Below are 20,170 nucleotides of genomic sequence, written 5' to 3' on the forward strand. Positions count from 1 at the left end.
ATTTCATCAGCCATCACTTGCGTTTTCGAAAGTATCGTACGTTCTTCACACTTCTGAACCGATTAAGAAGAAAAAATAAGGGTCGATCCGGGTCAATAATTGTTGCACTGTAGTGTAAATTATAACGTTGCTCGTATATTTGTTCCTAAAAAACATTATTCAGTAGCAAAAATTCTACAGTATTTAAAGATCGGTTAGTACCATAGCAATGGAGAGCACGATAAAATTAATTCTAATTTACTTGTATTATTGAGTAGGTGCATTTCTATAACGAATCCTGATTCTTTATTTTGGCGTAAAAACAAGAGTGCTTTGTTTATAATTTCTGCAAGATCTACGTCATCATCTACTTACTTCTAGTCGAATAAAAAGCATGCCATCGATTCAGCATGAGACCTGACAAAGTCTTGTCTCTCGAAAACGAAAACTTTATCAATAAAAAAATGCGTAAATCAATTTCTTTTTCTACACTGAAACTGCATATCGGGCCTCTCTAGAGCGAGGTGAGTAAATTCGTTAAAAGACCAGTCTTATTGAGGTACTAATTAGATTTAACATTATTAAGAACAAGATTTTGACACCTAAACCATTTCATCTTCTACTCCGTTCGAGGGAGCAATCCTAACTACAATTTTTACCCCATCAAATATAAATGCTTAAAGTTATCGATAAATTAAGCCCACATTCGGTAACTGTTATAAATGTTGAAAGGGATTCTCGTTTGTTCCCTTAAAAACTATCCAGCCTTAAAATAATACTTCAATACAAATATGCCGTAAAGCAATAGTAAAATAAGCACTAATATTTACAATTTGTACTCGTAACGCAATTATAACATAATTAAAACTCAATAGTTCGTGGATTCAATTATACGCAGCCATATTCATACCAAACTGATCCAGCTTTTACATCTTTTTCCGACGATCTTTCCACTGTTACACCCTCCTCATTATTAGGAATATCTTTTTCACTTGTAGAAATATTTCGTGATTCATTTATTGTCGCCGAAACTTTGTTGTATATCAACACTGGGTGCTTTATATTTTGCTCTTCCGATTCAGGAGTCACATTCGCGTCAACTAGACCCCTGATTCTGTCTTCTCCATCTTTTTTTCTCGACGATTCTGGAACCCCCTGTCCCTGCACAGATAAAAGTCACTATCCTAAAGAATAATGTAATTTTTCATCACGGTACAGAACGTTACGGGCTTACATCCAGAGTGGTCGCACTCGTTGGAATTCCATCCGTGTAGTAAACCGTTCTACGTGTTCCAGGGTATCCCAACGACAGCGGATCATTTCTCAGCTCATTTGTGTCTGATTTTTCTGGACATAAAAATTGTATGATCGATTATTGGGTATTGAAATTATAATAAAATCAGAGACAGTATTTCTACCTCTTGTAGGTCTCACATCATCTATGCTGGCATCGGAGTCGTTTCCACCAGATTCAGATTCGTAGGTTTTTCCTTCCATTTGTTTGGTGTCCTCTGCCCAAGATCGGCGATTCTGGGTATCGGCGAAAGATGAAATTTAAAATGCAACATATACTTTGTTTCTTTCATTATCTGATTTCTGACACACAGTATTTTTTGTCTTCTCACCTTATTTAGAAGTTCGGAGCCAGCTTTTCTAACTCTTCTTACAAAACTAGCCCCAAACCCTTTTCTAAAATATAAAATAATGGTGAGTCGTCTGGACACCAATTGCAGTTTCATTCGTCTTAATGATTGTTTTGAATTCTTACTTTTTTGTTGAACAACTTTCAAGCTTACGATAATGCTCCATTATCTTTTCCTCAAGTTTTTCTTTCTGTCGACAGAGATTGTTGACTTTGTCCCTGTAAGAGATGAAAAAAATTTAAACTCTACGATTACATATCCAACTTATAAGAGTCATCAAATAGAAACAAAAAATAACTGACGTAAATAATTTTTCCTCCATGTGATAGTGCTCCTTGTCGTCGAGCGAATGTGTCAGTAATTCGTGATACTGGCTCAAAAGGAGACTGACATGGTCCATTAATGAACGTCTATCGTTGTCCAAACCCGAGTTCATTTGCAGCAACATCTAAAAATTGTATATTATTTCAGACAAGTGATGCAGGGATTTTCATATCGAAAGATTGACCGGTGGCTACTATCGAATACCTCGCATCGTTGATTGAGTTTGCTCATTTCAAATTCTAAATAGGAGCATCTTTCATCTTTAAGTACGAGTTCTCCATTGGTTTCAGTCTGCTTGAGACTCAAACGATTCGTCTCCATTTTATTATTTTTATAATCCTCTTGTAAGTTTCTGTACTCGGACTTTAGCTTCTCTGTTGCCGTAAATAGATTTCTGAAATCCTCCTATAATTGGATGGTTAATATTTTTATCGGGAATCAAGGTCGGTACCTGAAATCTTTTCTTGTGTTTTACCTTCAACTTCGAATGTTCTCCTCTTAGATTGTTGAGGCTCTTAGCGTTGTTGATCAGAGTTTCCCTCTCGACTTGAAGGGATTTAACTTTTGACTCCAGATTTTGATTGGTCTCTCTCAAAACTCTGGCTTCATTTTTAACATCTCGAAGGGTCGATTTTACTACTTCTCGTTCTAGAAGTAATTTTTCGTACTCTGTGTTCAACCCCTCATGGAGTATTTGAAGAGCTATTTGATCATTAAGTAGTTGAGCGTGGATGGTTTCGTGAGTTGTCTGTTCTTTCAAAAGCTAGAATTAAAAATTTAATAATAGAAACATTAAATATTTCACGATCGTTCATCTACTAGCTATTGACCGGTCAAACTGAATATGAAAAATCGGCACCTCTTCCTTCTCAGCAACAAGTTGTGAGTTGGCTAATTGGAGGGCGGTATGCTGGGTCGTCAACGAGGTATTCTGTGACTGTAGCGTTGTAATATTTACTTGAAGCTTAGCATTCTCTTCCAAAAGATTGTCTGAAGTAACTTGCGATGCTGTCAGTTCAGAACGCAGTTTCTTACTTTCCATCTGGGAGAGGGAATAAATTTTATGTTATTTTTTTTCAGTTTTGTTACTAATCCGATTAGAATGATTGAACAAAATGGCATACCTCCAGTGTCTCTACAGTAGCCAGCAAACGATTTTGTTCAGTAATGGTGTCAATGTCATTGACGGTGGGTGAACTCTCAATTTCTGATTTTATATCTAAGGCCAGAGTTTCAACAGAAACAAATTTTTTCACGTTGTCGATAACTTCCGGTACTTTAGCAATCCTGAAAGGAATTCAAAAGTATTCATTTGCTTAGTAGCATAGGCCATTCGTGGGAGTTTTTTCATTTGATTTGTTAAGAACTCACGTTTCCAATATCTCATCTGTTGGTAGTGACAATAGCATGTTAATATTCACACCAAATTTCTCCAACACCGTTGAAAGATGCTGAGTATTCATTTTTTCCGCCACTAAATCTGACTGCAACGCTTCCAAGGTCTCTCTATCAATAGCAGCGCGAGAATCTAGTTCTTTGCTGGATCTTTCGATGTCTCGCAACCTATGATTGAGAGTAATATACAGATATTGTATCCTCGAATTAATTCTCAAGCTTGAAAAAAAAAATGTATGTTACCTGGAAATTTGGGAATTGTACTCATCAACTTCCTGTTTCAATTGCGCTATGGTTTTATTAGTAATATCTATCTCGTTCGCTGCTTTGTCGAGTGCGATATCCTTGTCCTGCGAAAAAACAGTGAGATTTAACGACACAATAATCATTCCTTTTGATTCTGAGTTGTATCCCGGGATTATTTCACTTACTTCGATCGTGAGTCGATATTTGTTGACGTCACGCTGAGCGTTCTCCTTTTCCCTTTCTAAGGTGACAAGTTTTGTTTGTAGTTCCGTACACCTCAGCAATGTATCAGAGAGCCGGCCTTCGACGTTATTCATCTCCTCCAATTTTGAGTTTGCTGAGTCGAGAGATTTCTCCAGGTCGTCAGCTCGTCTTTGCGCACTTTCTTGGAGAGATTGAATTCGCTGCTTTTCTTTAATCGCTAAATCAAGACTCCGTTCCAATTCTGATATCTTCACTGACTGCGCCTAAAAAACCAATACGTGTTTGTGGCCTACTGGACTTCAAGTTTTTCGAAAAGTTTCCAACCATTGTTCAACACAATCAAAATATTTTTACGTACCTGATTTTCCAGCTGCTGCTTATCGACTAATGTGCGTTTATTGTTTAAGGAGTCTTGGAGTTTTTTATTCTCCTCAAGAGCATCTCTACATATTCTTTCAAGATCTGCATTCTGCTGTGTCAATCGTTCGTAGTTATCATTCAACGAACTTATTTTCAACGACAATTTCTTTTTGTCTTTTTCAAGCTCCAAAACTCTAGTCGAGTTTTCGTGGAAAGAATTTTCTTGGAGGGAATCGATTAATGTAACCAAACGTCGATTTTCTAGCTCTAATTTCAACGCTCTAGTTTGCGCATTGTTTGTCAGCTGTTCTGAGAGGCTGTTATCTGCGGTAGCTGAATAAGGACCAAAAGAAATCAATGAGATGAATATTGATCTCCGGGCTTTAATAATTCAAGATAACCATTTGACATTCTCAAAAATATACCTGGCTCTTCGGAATCACTCATAGAAGGTGATATTGAAGGCTCGTTCAAATTCCCCTTCGTTATACATCGGAGTTGTGCATTCTCATCGCAAATTTCTTGGTATCTTTCCTTATCAGCTTCTCGTTCCTGTAAAGTCGAATCTACAGCAGGCAGCAAATACAATGATTCCAAAAAAATACAAATGAATGTTCAAAAGACCTGCCTACCAAAGATGCATCATTCAGAAGCTGCTTATACTTTATTATTTCTGATTCCAACTCAGGCACTTTATCCGACCGCCTTCTTGTCGTCATCAATTGTTCCTCCAGCATCTCTCTAGTTTCCATCAGAACTCTAACAAGATAGAAGCAAAAAAACAGAGAAAATCAACTCAGTCTGTCAACGCAGTACATATTCGTATGTAGGACAAAGTAATCACCTGTTATCTTCCCGTATTTCTTCGATTCTAGTTTTATAAAATTCAATGTCAGCTAATTTTTCTTTGTACCGCGTGACCTCTATCTCCAAACGATCGGCTCGCTCGGCGCGTTCGATGACAGCGTCCAATTCATCTCTGTAGGATTTTGCCGTGCGAGCTTCATGCATCAGTTCTTGGTTCTGTAAGAGCGTTGTTAAAATTTATATCAAACTTGGAATGAATAATGTACTTCATGGAAATTTATTAATACTTTATGGATTAGCAAAATCAATTTTTACCTACCTCTTGTCTAAGTTTGACAAGAGCTGCCTTTGTATGTTCCATTTCCTCCTTGCACTCTAATAAGGCCTCAGTCTTCTCTTCGCTGAACAGAGTTTAAGAATAAAAAAACGTTTTCAACTTTTTTATTACATTTACTTACAGTTCTTGTCGTTGTTTTCTGACTTTTGATTTCCAATCAGCTAGTTCGACGGCATGATGATGGTTGTTGCCTCTGTCCGATTTGGCAATGCTGCTCATTTGGTGCAACTTGTTCATTTCCTCAATCTCAACACTTGTGACAGACTCGTTATTGTCCGCATTTTCGGTAGCCCCTGATCCTTTCCATTTCTAAAAAAGCAGAACAATGGCTATCTGCACATCTTAACACCCCCAAACAAAGCTTGATCGGTTAAAAAAAATGTCTCAAATGTGTAGCACGAAATACTCTGTTTACCTCATAATATATGTCTCGTTCATGAACCAACCGTCTAATTTGGTTGAATAAAACACCCATGTTGACGTTTTCCATCCATTCTTGAGTGATGACAATGCTCTGGTCATCTGTCACCTGAAATGAACAAAGGCAACTTGATGGATAGTAAATAAATTGAAAAAAATTGAATTAAATAAAGAAAATCACAACAAACCTGTTTTATACAATCGACAATTGCTAGTTGAACGTCGATGGCCATATCTTTGATTTTAGTGATGAATTTCTCTTTGTTAGGACATTGGACAGCACATCCAAGCAGCAGTAGCAAAAGTAATTTAGTTTCACCAATGGCGCTTTCCGGGTCTTTTCCCAGCTTTGTGGCATCAGGTAACACGAGTACTAGGTGACCTAATTCCTCCTCATAGAATTGTTTAACATTTCCTATTATTACATCCAAATTTTTTGTTCGTATCACTGGGTTCCCTACACTAGGTACAACCCCATCGTGCAAGGGTTCTGGATTTCTGTAGAAAAAATAAGTTATGATTGGAACCATTCAAAATAATCTCTGTAACTTCATATAGTGCAAATTGATGAGACTCACATTTGTAAGAATACATCGTGTAGTACAACCCCATCAACCAAATCATGGTAACTGACGACAGTATCGGGGTCCTCAAGACAGCTTGTGAACTATAAAATATGAAATAGATGCTTCAGGGTTTTTAGAGTAGGAAGAAACCACCGAAAGCTAATGTATTCCGCACAGGATTGAAATTCAAAGTAATTGTGAATGCCAGGGAGATTGGTCTTACCCAGGTGACAAGAGGACCTGATAAAAATTCCTCGACGCTAGATGATGCCATTTTTGGTGATATTGCCTTCGCCTATCTGCAACTTGTCAGGATTTTAATGATAATGATTGAAATACAATTGTAGCTCAAGTTCGGAGAGAAGAACTTAAATAATTCGTCTCTAATTTGTCTTGAGATAATAACTTGTGGTAGGTGTAAAAAAACTACGTCTCTCCATCATAGTGGAGGAGTAATAATTAGGTATCAATAAGCGATAATAATACAGATGATTCGAATTTGAAATCTTGTTTTTCAATAATGCTTGACAGTTCTTGATGCGTCAAATCGAGTACTTTTTATACTGAGGTTATTGTTTGTCCCGAGGAGCTTCGCTCAGAAATTATTCCTCGTTCCGTTCCTAATGTTTAATCAAAAATCCGCGAGAAAATGAGGAGGAGAAACAGAAAATAGCAATGGCGTCAATCGTCGACGCTATGCGAGGCCCCTAGAGGGTTGTTGTGTTTTTCTTTCGTCTCAATTTTGACAAGCTCATTCATAAATATTGAATGATAAGAAACATGAGAGAAATAGCGTGGTACTCTACATTTTTGTCTATCATAGCCGTATAGCGGTGTAACAACTGCGTGCCACTCTCCCAACGTCTCAGGTAAGAATCTTCTATACTTCTAACTGCATTAGTGAAATCTGCAGTTTATTGAACATTTCCTGCATAAATTTCAATATCCTTTTCATTCAGTTTCTGCAAAACCAATTCGTCTGGTCTGTCATTTTCTCTTTCAAATAATATTTACCTTTCGAACTCTACACCCACAACTATTACTCGGTTAGTTTCTGTCACAGGTGATGTTTGAATGCGAATATTAAGCATTATTTCTTTTCAGGTAATTTGAAGAATTTATGCCCGTCCAAACGTGATATCAAGATGACTGCAGAATATAGCAGGGGTGTGCTAAGGGTAGTTGTGGCTCAGATTTGCCAAACAATTGGATGGCATTCTATAAATTCCACACCATTGGAATTCATGGTCGATCTTATGCAGGAATATTTAATGAGAACTGCAAAACTCACTCATCAATATGCAGAAGTCTGTGAGTATCAAGTCGCCGAACCTAAACTTACTTTTGTGTGCTGGAACAGGTTATGGAGTTTTGGCAATTTGAGATTGATTATTTTCATTGATTTCTAGTGGGCAGGACAGAAGGCAACCTCGACGATCTTGGACTAGCCTTCCAGCATATGAACATAGATATTCAAGAGCTGGCAGAATATGTTAAAAATGTTGACTCTGTTCCATGTGCTGTGGAAGTTCCAAAATTTCCAGTACACCGGGAAAGTCACATGAATTTTTTGAAACCTGGTAGTCGGGAGGTCGTCACGAGGCCCGTTCATGTACATGAACACTTACCAGCTATGTATCCGGAAACAGAAGGTATGAAATTGATTTAACTTTGATTTCATTCAACTTAATTTTTCGGAGCCAGAAACCTGAGATGATTCATATAAAATAAAACCACTCTTTAAAATAAGTCATTTTGCAGAAGAATATCCACCTCCCAAGTCGGAAAACCCGTCTGTTGGGACTACTGAAGTGATATCATTGAACGGTTCACCTCCTACCGGATCGCTTAACTCATCACCTCAGAGAATATCTCCGCAAGTTGTATTCAAACGGCCAGGAGATCCGGTATCTTCGGAAAGTCCGATAGCCAAGAGAGCCCGAGTAGTTGAAGAGGGAAGACCGTTACGGGAGATCCACAGCGTGATGATGACCACATCAGGGTTTCTGTCTCCCGCCAGAGAGGGAAAACTTCCAGAAGCTCGAACTCCGCAACAAGCTAGATCTGACTCTCCTCCTCCAAGCTCTTATCCAATGGTTCCCCCTGAATTGAAGTGCGAGAAAAAGCCAAAGAAACTTGTAAATAAAAAGATCGTTGATGACAAAAAGCTGGACAAGGAGAATAAGAAAAAAGACAGAGCAAAAGAGCTTTTCAAACCTGACAAAATTGATGATAGTAAGGTGAAAAAATTGGCAGGTATGAAGGAGCTCGCTAAATTAAAAGCCCTCAAACCTGGCGGTGGAAAAGCTCAGGGCGGACTTGCTGCCGGTCCGTCAGCCGGACCTTCGACGCCAAAAGTTGCACCTCCAAAACCAGTTGGGAGTCCAAAGCCTCCAAAAATTCCTCAACCAAAGGCGAAAGTAGAAAAATCTGAACAGAGCAGCGCTGCTTCCACGGTAGAACGTAAGGATGATAACGTGGACAAGCTTCCGTCAGAGCCTGATAAACAGAAACTGAATATATTCAAGAAAATCTCTAAGCCTCGCGATGACAAGGAAAAGGAACCTTCGGAAAATAAATACAAGGATCTTGATTCGCGGGAAAGTTCTCCGGGTTTGATTATAGACGAAAATACAGACAAACTGAATCGACGCAATGATACTGAAGTTAAAACCGAGGAAAAAAAGACACCGCACACACCCGATGTTCATGTTCCAGCTGATGGGGATTTGACCGGATTGCAAAGTCCATCTTCAGATGTCTACATGTTCGATGATATGTCACCACCCGGCACACCAAGCACTCCTAAAACCCCTGAACTCAACGTACCTGTGGTTACCGACCAGAAGAAAAAACGAAAAGAGAAAGGAAAGAAGAAGGAAACAAAACTTAGAAGCCCCAAGCAATGCATCAGTCCGAAAAAGGTAAGTAATTGTTGCAATTAAAATTATTTTATCGGTGCGTCGGCCCGATTTACTATAAACATTGCCGCTGTCAAAATGAGCGTTGTGACCAGAATAGCCGCAACATTAGTCTTTCCTATTTATCCGCAGATCAAAATGACCAATGATTTGGTGGAACCGAACACCCCGGAAAGGCCAAAGACTCCACAGGCACTGGAGCCCCATCCCCGAGAAACTGGACTGCCTCCGACACTGCCGTTTCCATTTTTCCCCACGTTTCCTCCAGCTCCTGGTCTGATCCCAGCTCCGATCGGTCATCCATTATTTCCGAGATTTCCTCTTCCACTTGGTAGAGGTGCGCCGCATCCTGCAATGCCGAATCTACCTCTACCCCCAAGATTCGTTGGTCAGAATTCAAAACTTGAGGACTTCCCATTGCCAAAATCTAGAGCCTTTGATCGAGAAAAACCGCTGCCCGTGCCACCGACACCCAGCCTGCCTCTTCCCCCAACAAAACCAGAAAAATCTGAGAAGGAAAAACCAGAAAAATCTGGCAAAATTTCTAAACATGAAAAGGAGTTGTTGGCACAGAATCATACGTCTGCCTTGCCACCTTCAAACTTGGTTGTACCACTAATCAATAACAATTCTACCAGCAATTATGCACTAACACCGAAAAGTCCGAAGGTCGACAAAATTGACAAGGTAACGATAATACTTTGCTTTTTACAGCAGCAAATTGTGTTGTGTAGGTCACAGCGATTTTTCGATATGATATGATTGAGTCTTTTTCACAGAAATCAAAGGAGCACAAAAAGGAGAAGAAAGAGAAGCTGAAGAAGAAAAAAGAAAAGAAAGAAAAGCATAAAGAAAAAGGTGAGAAGAGTAAAGAGAAGAAAGAAAAGGGTGAAAAGAAAGAGAAAGCTGAAAAGCTGAAGGAGAAGAAAGAGAAAAAAGAGAAACGCAAAGACAAAGATGTAAGTAGAATTATTGAATAAATTGAAAATTTATTCGTTGTGTTGATAAAAAACGATAATCACGAGATACTCGTCCTACAGAAAGAGGAGAAGTCAGAAGCTGTTCCCAAAATCACTTTGAAGCTTGGCCCAGCATCTCCAAGACCTCCGACTCCGGATGCAACACCTTTAACCAAGATGTGAGTTTTGTAAAATTTTGCTGCTTTGGTCATTGTCCATTTTGCTACCTGCTGTTCTATCTGTGACTCAATCAAGATTTAGGTTCTTAATACATAAATGAGCTATACAACCCATTGGGATTCCACAGAACGATTAAACCGCTGTTAAAAAAACCTGACGACGAACTAAAGCGAGAGCCAAGTCCCGAATTGGCCAAGATATCTGCCCTCATAACTCGGCCGCCGAAGCAGAAGTCGACAAGTAAGAGAACGGAGGATGGGCTTTTAGACGTCAGCCCAACCTTTTCATCTGATATCAATATCTCTGCCCATATTTCCTCAACCACTACGGCATCCTCCACACCTCGGGCAAAAAAATCCCTCTTCAAAACCCTACCCTCTAGAGACTCTTCCGTTCTATCTTATTCCGAAATTTCTGAAATTCCAAGCCCCTCGTTACCTCCGCAGCAACCTGCGTTCTACTACGTAAGTACGATCGCTTATTATTTGGAGCAGTGGAAAAATAATTTTCCTCATACGCAGCATTGCATTTTCAACAACATTCGCTGTTTTTTTTTTACTTTCTCTTTTTTTCGTTTCCTTTTTCTTATTCATGCTGAATCGGTCGATGGGATTACGTTCTTCCACTGCTCCGAGATTGCAAGGTCATGACGATCGATTTTTGACTCTCCAAAATACAGAAAAAATTAATCTACCGGTTGACTTATATTGATCATTCATACTTTTCAAAAGTATGATCTTGCAATCCGTTTACCAACTTCTACAACCTGATACATCAAATTCAGTAAATTTCGAATTTTCGTTTCATCGCACTCTGGCTGATCGAATGCTTGTGATTACTCATTATTATTCACATCATCGATGACAATAATTTTGATGTTAACTTTACGTGAAAAGCTGTGTTTTTTTTTTTGTTCACCAAGGTTGTAGAAGTGTTCATAATTTATGAGTAACGGCCCAACCCATCCAGTACAACAGTGAGAAAAGCAGGTTTAAAACCTACATTGATTATTTCTCATCTCCTCGTTTGCCTCTACGTTTTCTATGCATCTAGAACTTGTGGTGGCGGTATAGTTTCTAGTTTAGTTGACGCTTCGATTTATAAAATTATTGAAAACTGTACAAGTAGATTATTTAGCCGATATCTTTATAGTTATACATTGTCCTCAATGTTTTCTATCACTTTATTCTGTTCCTGTAAGACTTGTTATACTTTTTTTTTCATCTGTTATTCACTCTTCCGTGATAGAGTTTTGCAAAAATTTTTCGTGCTAGCGTTTATTTTCTTCTGATCTTATTTAAGGAAAAAGAAAACCTGTTTTTATTTTATTGTCTACCGCAGAATGATCTTCCACATTTTTACACTGAAAAACTATTAGTCTTAATCAAAAAGCATTTTTTTGATTTAATTTATTTAATCTTCAGTTATACTTGTTCATACATTTCATCTAAACATTCGCACATCATATCATTGGATCGCCAATCATACTTGTCTCCTCTTATTTTGCATTCCGAGCCCGATCTCTCTAGATGAAAATTTCAGACACAGTTTACTGCAAACGATATCGTATACACGAATAACAACTGTACTAGCGATCATTACGACTCAAATCCCATCCACTACGTAGATGAATTAAACAAAATCATGAGAGACAATAATAACCAGTGAAAGAATATAGCAGCTTACTTATCTCAACATTATTATCATGTGAAAACGCTGCACGTTTTTCTTTCAACTTTTTTTTTTGGTTTCTATTTATCTTTCTACCCATTTTGCAAAGATTTTAATTATTTTTCAGCTCAAGCTAGACCTAAGATATTTCTTTTTACAATTTATAACTACAAAATGAAACTGTATCGGCATGAATGTAGACGTTTCCAATTCACTCTTTTTACTATCGGTTTGAACGTATCTAGCCAAGTAAACTGCACGCTTATAAAGTATTGTTATTATATATTTCTATTTCGATATTATAATTAGCTATCTTAGATCTTGTAAGAACGATACTGCTCCGCCTATTTTCACATCGGTATTTGATAGTTTGAACATTACAAATTATTGTTTAAAATTCTTATGATTTTTGCACCTGTTAATGTTTTTCAACCATAACAAGTGTTCTAAATTTGACCAGTCTCTGATTCACAATCAATGTTTCTATTTCGGTATTTGTCAGAACAGTTGAAAATTATGGAAGAGTACCCTAGACGTAAGACAGTAGTGTGAAAATACTACTCGAGCATTGTTGAGATAAGAGTAACAGAAAAAAAATTTAAAAAAAAACACAGCGTAGAAGTTTTGACTTCTTACAATCACGACTAGATTGACCAAGTGATTTTGGAAATCAGGTAATGTTAGCAAAGCACGACGGCTTGAACAAAAAGGCACTTTCAAGGCGACGTGGTAAATTCTTAAGCTGCATGCTGCTTGCATAGTGTAAAGTCGTTGGCATGTTCAGACAGTCAGCAATATAACCAAGGGTTTTACCAAAACAGAGGCAAAAGCTGATGGAATTACTAAGAAGGATGACACCAAAGAAGATAAAGAAAATGGGGGAAACACAGCACCGGCATCAGCCGCCACAACAGTGGTGAGTAAAAGAGCAATAATCGCATTTGTTATAACAAGAGACAAAAGTGCGATGATTTACTGTGCAACGACACCTTGACACCGTTCTCAACAGTGGATGATGTTATGACTGGCCATGTTCTCTCATCAACCCCATTTTTTCTTTTTCTTTTTTTTTTTCTTTCTCTAAAATTCAGCAGTTCTTTGAACTTTGACACTTCTCAAAAAAATCAACCGTTTTAGCAAGGTTAAAAGGGTTACATGACACTGTCGTCTGAAATAATTGCTCTTTTGTTTTTGAAATGATTTGTCACTTGCAGATGAAGAATAAATAAAAGTACAGCTGAATTTTAGATTCGTGAAAGGACCTCATAGCATTTCATTTCTAAGACCAGAGGTGTGGGTACAGAGGATAAGTTTGAACGATCGTCAAAATAGTGAGTTGATAGGCAAAGATCGAATTTCAAAAGAAGAGACAAGTTTCAATTCTCATTCATCATCATGTCATGCGCCACGATAACACACGACCATATCTTTATTGTAGAGAAATGAAATTAATTTTTAGCCGCAAACGAACTGAAAAAAATATCCGAGCAATATTGTTAATCTTATAGCGTAGGAAATGAATACGACTGAGAAAAAGAAAATATATCGTTTGCAACACCACCGCAATCCTGACAAAAAAATCGTTTAGAACACATTTTTGTAAAATGGGTTGGGTTGTTCTACAGTCATTTAAAATCGTACGGATTTCACCATTCGACGAGTGTTACAGGATCAAGAGGGAAAACAAGTTTGGATATGTCCTGCGTGTGGAAGGCAGGACGACGGTACACCAATGATTGGATGCGACGACTGCGACGCTTGGTACCATTGGTAAGATTTGGCAACCAAAATTTTCAGTCACTCTCTCAGCTTTTTGACAACTGAATGCAGAGAATTATCAGAAATATATTTATGTCTTTGATCTTATAGGGTATGCGTCGGTATGCAAGTTCCTCCAGCAAAGAACGAGGACTGGTACTGTCGTATATGTCTTGCTAAGAAGCAGGAGCTTCATCACGATAAGAAGAAGAAGAAGCGTAAGAAAAAAGTAAAAGTGGCTGCCTAGTATAAGCTAACCGGGTCCGGTGCGAGACCCGGTTTATCGAGCCAATCTACAGCAAAGGTAAAGTTAAAAACTAGCCCCAAGATTGGTCTAAAAGGAGTTGGTATCAAGGGTAAAAAAGTTTCAAAAAAAGACCTTAAAATACAAATGAAAGGGTTTAAAACAAAAACTGGCAAGCCCACCAAAGTCAAGGGTAAAAAAGGCGTATTAAAAATGCAGACAATCAAGAAAGGCAAACGTCTCAAAGACGTCACACTGTAGACTAAAACCAAATGTAAATTTTGATACCTCAGATGACATCGATAGTGCGTCCAATAAATCGTTGCCTAAACATTAATTTGAGATATCAAGCAATCTGATGCAATTACGGTATAGAATTGAAAATTTGTATATTAATATTCTTGTAGAATGCTGGTCTTAATTCATGTCAATTGAGATGTGGAGCTATAATTATTGAACTAACTTTATTGGTGAACTGGAATGTATTGCATTAAAACAATAGTTTGCAAAAACTTCTACCACAAACAAAAAAGTGAATAAATTAATTATAAATAATTTGAATTTAGAACGGAGTGATAATGTTGGATAGATAAAATTCCTAGCAATATTTAAATCAAATTCGTACAACTTTCATGAATTTTCATATAATATCTTTCACTTATTCTCTGTAGGTTCGGTAAATGATGCTTAAGGAACTTAACAGTCGAATCTAAAATTCTAACTACATATACACTCATATATGTATGTATACATATATACATAATAGTTTATATAAAATGAAATAAACTAGTATAAATAGTTGATAAATATGGAGGAAGAAATAAGCTAATTTTTAATAATGTGATACGATATATCGTGAGTTTATAAATGGAAACAAACAAAAAACACACAATAAATATAATATACAATTCTAATAACGACGGAGAATCCTGTATTATACAATATTATTATATTACGAATCGAACTCTGTAATAAAATAATAGTAATCATTAGGGTGGGTTGGAAAGAGATTTTTTTTTTTCTTAGCATGGAGGCAGAATTCGTACTTTATAAAAAAAAAAAATTTTCAAATGTGGAAAAAAATTTTTACTTGATATTTTGAGGTAGCTCACTCGTTTTTTGAATAAATAATTAATCAAGTGGGGTACTTCCTGCAAAAAAATTTTTTTTAGGTCGAAAATCGATTTCTTTTTGGTTTTTCAAGAGTAATCTCACTTTTAATCAGCTCCGAAATCCAAATCTGAAAGCCAAAATCATCTACTCATGCAATCGATCGAGTAATCATCAATTATTCGCTGTTGGGAGCAGAAAAATTAAGACATATCGATTGGTTTTAGTCGTAGACCCACTTTGACTCGTCGCAATCCATGCATGGGTCGAAATATTCGAATTTCTCAATTCACCAGCAAACCCGAGCTTAGCTGGAGTCAGGTAGCCAGCAGCGTAGCGGTTTGTTGTGGGACGTCACCTTCAGGGCTGAGCAGAGGTGACGCCCCACAACAAACCGCGTGCCCGTGGCTACCTGACTCCAGCTAAGCTCGGGTTTGCTGGCGAATTGAGAAATTCGAATATTTCGACCCTTGGCATGGATTGCGACGAGTCAAAGTGGGTCTACGACTAAAAATAATCGATATGCTTGTAATTTTTCTGCTCCCAACAGCGAATAATTGATGATTACTCGATCGATTGCATGAGTAGATGATTTTGACTTTCAGATTTGGATTCCTCAGCTGATTATACGTGAGATTACCCTTGAGAAGCCAAAAAATAATTCGATTTTTGAGCAAAAAATAAATCATATTTTTAATTGGGTTTAATATGCTTTTCCTACGTATTTTGACTTCAGGAATCCGAATCTGAAAGAAAAATTAATCTATCTCTAAAATTGACCGAGTTATCGCCCATTTTCAGCTTTTTGGGGTCAAAAATGAAAAATTGATCTTATAGTCTATATCAATGTAATTTGAGCTTAGGAATCGGAATCCGAAAGAAAAACTGATCCATCTGCAAAAATGACCGAGTTATCCCCGTTTTTTCGCATTTTTTACCATAAAAATGGAGGTATCTCGAAGGGAAAAAATCGTAGCTCAATTTGGACCACGGATTCGTGTTCCTGAGGTCAAAATACATAAGAAAAGTGCCATACGATCAATTTTAAAAAATAAAAATTTTTGGCTAAAATTTGAGATTTTTCCAAGGGGTACCCCTTACGATTTTTTCAAATTTTGGCCAAAAAATTTTATTTTTAAAAATTGATCGTATGGTACTTTTCTTACGTATTTTGACCTCAGGAACACGAATCCGTTGTCTAAATTGAGCTACGATTTTTTCCCTTCGAGATACCTCCATTTTTATGGTAAAAAATGCGAAAAAACGGGGATAACTCGGTCATTTTTGCAGATGGATCAATTATTCTTTCGGATTCCGATTCCTGAGCTCAAATTACATTAATATAGACTATAAAATCAATTTTTTATTTTTGACCTCAAAAAGCTGAAAATTGGCGATAACTCGGTCAATTTTAGAGATAGATCAATTTTTCTTTCAGATTTGGATTCCTGAAGTCAAAATACGTAGGAAAAGCATATTAAACCCAATTAAAAATATGATTTATTTTTTGCTCAAAAATCGAATTATTTTTTGGCTTCTCAAGGGTAATCTCACGTATAATCAGCTGAGGAATCCAAATCTGAAAGTCAAAATCATCTACTCATGCAATCGATCGAGTAATCATCAATTATTCGCTGTTGGGAGCAGAAAAATTACAAGCATATCGATTATTTTTAGTCGTAGACCCACTTTGACTCGTCGCAATCCATGCCAAGGGTCGAAATATTCGAATTTCTCAATTCGCCAGCAAACCCGAGCTTAGCTGGAGTCAGGTAGCCACGGGCACGCGGTTTGTTGTGGGGCGTCACCTCTGCTCAGCCCTGAAGGTGACGTCTCACAACAAAGCGCTACGCTGCTGGCTACCTGACTCCAGCTAAGCTCAGGCTCCCCGACTCAACTTCAATTTTAAGTCAAAAAAAGAGCATGTCATTTTTTGATTTTATACTTGAATTATAAAAATAATAGGAAAAAAATTTTGAACAGTGAACGAGTAAAAAACAATCACAATCGACAATTTTTAGATATTTTTTATGATTTTTGACCAAAAAAAAATTTTTCTGCTGGAAGTACCCCACTTGATTAATTACTCATTCAAAAAACGAGTGGGCTACCGCTTTCCACATTTGACAAATTTTCTTTTTTTATAAGGTACAAATCCTGCTCCCATGCTAAGAAAATAAAAAAAAAAAAATTTTTCCAACCCACCCTAGTAATCGTAATTAATAATAATTTCTAACAGTTTGTTGGAGTGGGAGCTATAGATTTAGGATTTTCATTTTGCATGTGAGTTGATGTAAAAAAGAGTGAAAGAGATAGAAAAAAAAATAAATTAACAGCTTATGAAATATACCTGACATGTAAATATTCAAAATACAAATTGTTACGGGATTCATTACCTATTTAGTATTTTATTTCGTAATTTCAAATCAAAAAACTCGTTTTTAAATTATATAATTTTTTATTTCTATTCACTGTATTTTACAAAAATAAGTAAAGTTTTTCTCTAATGAACGTCCACACGTATTCGATAACTTTTGAATTCATCATGATACATAAACTTCTGTACTTTATCTTCTACTTTTGTGTTTGTAACAAAAACTACAATTTTTTAATGTTTGTCACAATTTCTCTTACTTACCATTAATCAATTGCGGTACACCTTTGTATTTAAAATCATTACATCACGTCAATTTGAATTCCTAATTTCTTTCTCTATGAATCGCGCTCCTCAACAAGGATCGATCTTACTTTTAGCAGGTGGAGGATTGAGCCCACCGATATCACCAGATTCGAGTTGTTTTAGAAGTCGGAATAAAGCGGCAGCTTCTCGAATCCTGCTAAATTCTATGCAGAAGGCTTGAACTTCGATAAAAAGTTCTTGAACATTAATTATCTTGTTTCTAATCAGCGATTGGAGAAAAACGCATACTAAACGCACTAAACGGTTTTGCATGTACCTATCCTTTATGGTCTCACACGTTGATATGCAGTTACTTATATAAAGGTGAACAAATTCCGTAGGTAGATCAACGGTTGTTGTTAACCTATTTACAACCTCCATAGAGTGTAATGACATCTCCATGTTGACAAGGACGCTGAAGTACTCCGTTATTTGACTGGACTGCATCAATTTTAACAACACTTCGATAGCTATTAATGGATTATTCTCAACAAGGTCAGGAAGCTTCACCGGGGTTAAACCGATATGGTACACAAGTTTGGGGTCAGCGTCCAACTCCGTTAACAAATGCTGCTGTTGCTGGAGTGTCAAAGCACTTTTGAAAGCTCTTCCCATCAGACGACGTGCCTCGGCTCCTGCACAGTTAGAAACGCACATAGATGTATCGTACTCAATGGTAAATTGATTTGGTTCGTTGACATTGATCCATGCAAGTTCATCAGCAGAATGGTAAAGGGGTGGAGCAAGTCTCAGGAACTCTGGACGATAACTCTGGCTGCAAAAAGGTGGTTCTCCGATCACTAGACTCTCCGTGATACTTTTACCGATCTTTTTATCAATTTCCCCAGCCTTCGAACGGTCCATATCCGGTAGTATGACTGGATTACCGCATTTACTGATGCTCGGAAGTTCGGATAATCTTTCAGCAACTTGTAATTGGAGACTTGTAAGATCGACGAGTGGTGAGGCCAAATGTGTTGCCTCATCCATAATCTGTCTCGGTGTTTTTTTGATAATTTCCTTGGCATTATACCCAAGCAAATGGCTGAGCAGGTTCTTCTCACATTTTGACAGAGCAGGAATGTGACCAGAGAAGTTTGGTCTCGGCAAACCTGTTACATTTTCTTCAGAGGGTTTTAACACCTGGATGAAAACTGTAGCAAACGGTGTACAAGCAATTGGTTCTCCTCGGTAAAGATCGTACATCAGAGCTACAGCTATTAGCCTCTGTGTATTATTCGGAAGAAGATCGATGTGTTGTAGCAGAAGCAACAAGGTCGTTCCTACCTTGAAGAGATCCTCCTTAGAAAAAGCCTGGTGCAATTGATTCGAGAGTGATTCAAAGCTGCTGTCAAGGTTCTCTTCGTCCAGGATATCGAGCAGCGCAGACAATTCCTTTGGCGTTAACGACATTTTGCTACTAAAAATAATATAAATCACGGTTCTTTAGATGAGATTTCGAACTGCCATCAGTTTTATTCCTTGTCAACAAATTCTCCAGCATCCACAATCAGATGAATAATAATAACCCTTGAACTCGGAGCATTTCTGCCAAGCAAATCTCAGAAGATGCAAGAATTGAATACTTGATCATTAAGCCACTAGATGTCTCTCCAATATCAATACGAATAAGGGACCCTTTAGAAGGCCCATAAACACGAATGGAACACGAAACACGAGCGAAAAATATTGATAATTGATTACATACATCGATTTGGACAAGGATTCTTTTTTACAAATACCGGTCGACCAGGTGTAAATCAGATTCATTCATTCATTCTTTCATTCGTTAATTCATTCGTTCATTTATTTATTTTTTTATTCATTAATTTCAATATTTTTACAATGCATTATTAATCATAATTATATGAAACAATTATATGAATTAAATGCCACAATCATATTAAATCGTCATTTTCGCTGTGTCAGACGTAATTAATAATACGTAGTAATGAAATTTTAGCGATTAATTCATTTTATGAGAATTATTCAAAATTCACATCTATGATCATTATACATACATAATTATCCACTATTATTTACAACTATATATTTTTTTCAACTACACGATGTTATTACATATTTATCGAATCAATTAATCAATTATTATAAATGAATCGATACACCTATATCAAGTTTGTGGATATTATTCGTTTATTTTTCATTTCTTCGTTATCTATAATAGATCATACTCATAATTCATTTCGAGGCCGATTATCAATTATATATTAATAACGAAAAAACATCTGATATTATGATAATACAGACTTAGTATACTTGTATAATACAGACATCAGTTATTGTTGTTACAATTACAATTACCATTAAAATTACAATTAATATTATTATGATTATTGTTATTATTA

At 36.9% G+C, this 20,170-nt stretch overlaps 3 protein-coding genes across 15 annotated transcripts; 1 reads left to right on the top strand and 2 right to left on the bottom strand.

Moving 5' to 3' along the window:
- Nucleotides 1-115: 115 nt before the first annotated feature.
- LOC105687415 (girdin) lies at nucleotides 116-6,861 on the bottom strand. Of its 11 annotated transcripts, XM_012403064.3 has the most exons (23): nucleotides 6,505-6,852; nucleotides 6,294-6,382; nucleotides 5,904-6,213; nucleotides 5,711-5,824; nucleotides 5,417-5,604; nucleotides 5,278-5,359; nucleotides 4,996-5,174; nucleotides 4,784-4,910; nucleotides 4,577-4,703; nucleotides 4,150-4,484; nucleotides 3,773-4,054; nucleotides 3,585-3,691; nucleotides 3,318-3,509; nucleotides 3,071-3,233; nucleotides 2,806-2,988; nucleotides 2,422-2,709; nucleotides 2,151-2,351; nucleotides 1,925-2,070; nucleotides 1,748-1,840; nucleotides 1,605-1,668; nucleotides 1,398-1,509; nucleotides 1,214-1,326; nucleotides 116-1,140 (listed from the first exon to the last, which is right to left on the bottom strand). In XM_012403064.3, the coding sequence occupies exons 1-23, from the start codon at nucleotides 6,553-6,555 to the stop codon at nucleotides 868-870; spliced, it is 3,819 nt and encodes a 1,272-aa protein (XP_012258487.2). In that variant the 5' UTR covers nucleotides 6,556-6,852; the 3' UTR covers nucleotides 116-867. The 11 variants fall into 11 exon arrangements, 7 of the variants coding, with proteins under 7 accessions (XP_012258487.2, XP_048511700.1, XP_048511699.1 ...); XM_048655743.1 differs by having other exon boundaries at nucleotides 116-1,134; nucleotides 3,585-4,054; nucleotides 6,505-6,857; XM_048655742.1 differs by having other exon boundaries at nucleotides 3,585-4,054; nucleotides 6,505-6,854.
- Nucleotides 6,862-6,950: 89 nt separating this feature from the next.
- Nucleotides 6,951-14,928, top strand: LOC105687398 (transcription initiation factor TFIID subunit 3). 3 transcript variants are annotated; one of them, XM_012403040.3, is made up of 11 exons: nucleotides 6,952-7,150; nucleotides 7,386-7,592; nucleotides 7,691-7,933; nucleotides 8,043-9,205; nucleotides 9,335-9,889; nucleotides 9,982-10,161; nucleotides 10,243-10,340; nucleotides 10,469-10,581; nucleotides 12,834-12,928; nucleotides 13,682-13,782; nucleotides 13,882-14,928. In XM_012403040.3, exons 2-11 carry the CDS (start codon nucleotides 7,427-7,429, stop codon nucleotides 14,015-14,017), a joined length of 2,850 nt encoding a protein of 949 aa, XP_012258463.1. In that variant the 5' UTR covers nucleotides 6,952-7,150; nucleotides 7,386-7,426; the 3' UTR covers nucleotides 14,018-14,928. The 3 variants fall into 3 exon arrangements, with proteins under 3 accessions (XP_048511708.1, XP_012258463.1, XP_012258461.1); XM_048655751.1 differs by lacking the exon at nucleotides 12,834-12,928 and having other exon boundaries at nucleotides 6,951-7,150; XM_012403038.3 differs by lacking the exon at nucleotides 12,834-12,928 and having other exon boundaries at nucleotides 6,954-7,150; nucleotides 10,469-10,805.
- A 2,634-nt stretch (nucleotides 14,929-17,562) lies between these two features.
- Nucleotides 17,563-19,390, bottom strand: LOC105687250 (CCR4-NOT transcription complex subunit 11). The gene has a single exon (XM_012402715.3). The coding sequence runs from the start codon at nucleotides 19,215-19,217 to the stop codon at nucleotides 17,853-17,855; it is 1,365 nt and encodes a 454-aa protein (XP_012258138.1). The 5' UTR covers nucleotides 19,218-19,390; the 3' UTR covers nucleotides 17,563-17,852.
- Between the last annotated feature and the right edge of the window lie 780 nt (nucleotides 19,391-20,170).

The sequence above is a fragment of the Athalia rosae genome, chromosome 5, assembly GCF_917208135.1.
Source record: "Athalia rosae chromosome 5, iyAthRosa1.1, whole genome shotgun sequence".
Classification (NCBI taxonomy): domain Eukaryota; kingdom Metazoa; phylum Arthropoda; class Insecta; order Hymenoptera; family Athaliidae; genus Athalia; species Athalia rosae.

Coding starts and splice junctions, on each gene's coding strand:
- LOC105687415 (XM_048655742.1), bottom strand. CDS start 6,555: ATGGCATCATCTAGCGTCGAGGAATTTTTATCAGGTCCTCTTGTCACC. Junction 5,175..5,277: donor TTGTCAAACTTAGACAAGAG/GTAGGTAAAAAT, acceptor ACGCTCTTACAG/AACCAAGAACTGATGCATGA. Junction 3,234..3,317: donor ACAGATGAGATATTGGAAAC/GTGAGTTCTTAA, acceptor AATTCCTTTCAG/GATTGCTAAAGTACCGGAAG.
- LOC105687250 (XM_012402715.3), bottom strand. CDS start 19,217: ATGTCGTTAACGCCAAAGGAATTGTCTGCGCTGCTCGATATCCTGGAC.
- LOC105687398 (XM_012403038.3), top strand. CDS start 7,427: ATGACTGCAGAATATAGCAGGGGTGTGCTAAGGGTAGTTGTGGCTCAG. Junction 7,593..7,690: donor TCATCAATATGCAGAAGTCT/GTGAGTATCAAG, acceptor ATTGATTTCTAG/TGGGCAGGACAGAAGGCAAC. Junction 10,806..13,681: donor AGCAACCTGCGTTCTACTAC/GTAAGTACGATC, acceptor CGAGTGTTACAG/GATCAAGAGGGAAAACAAGT.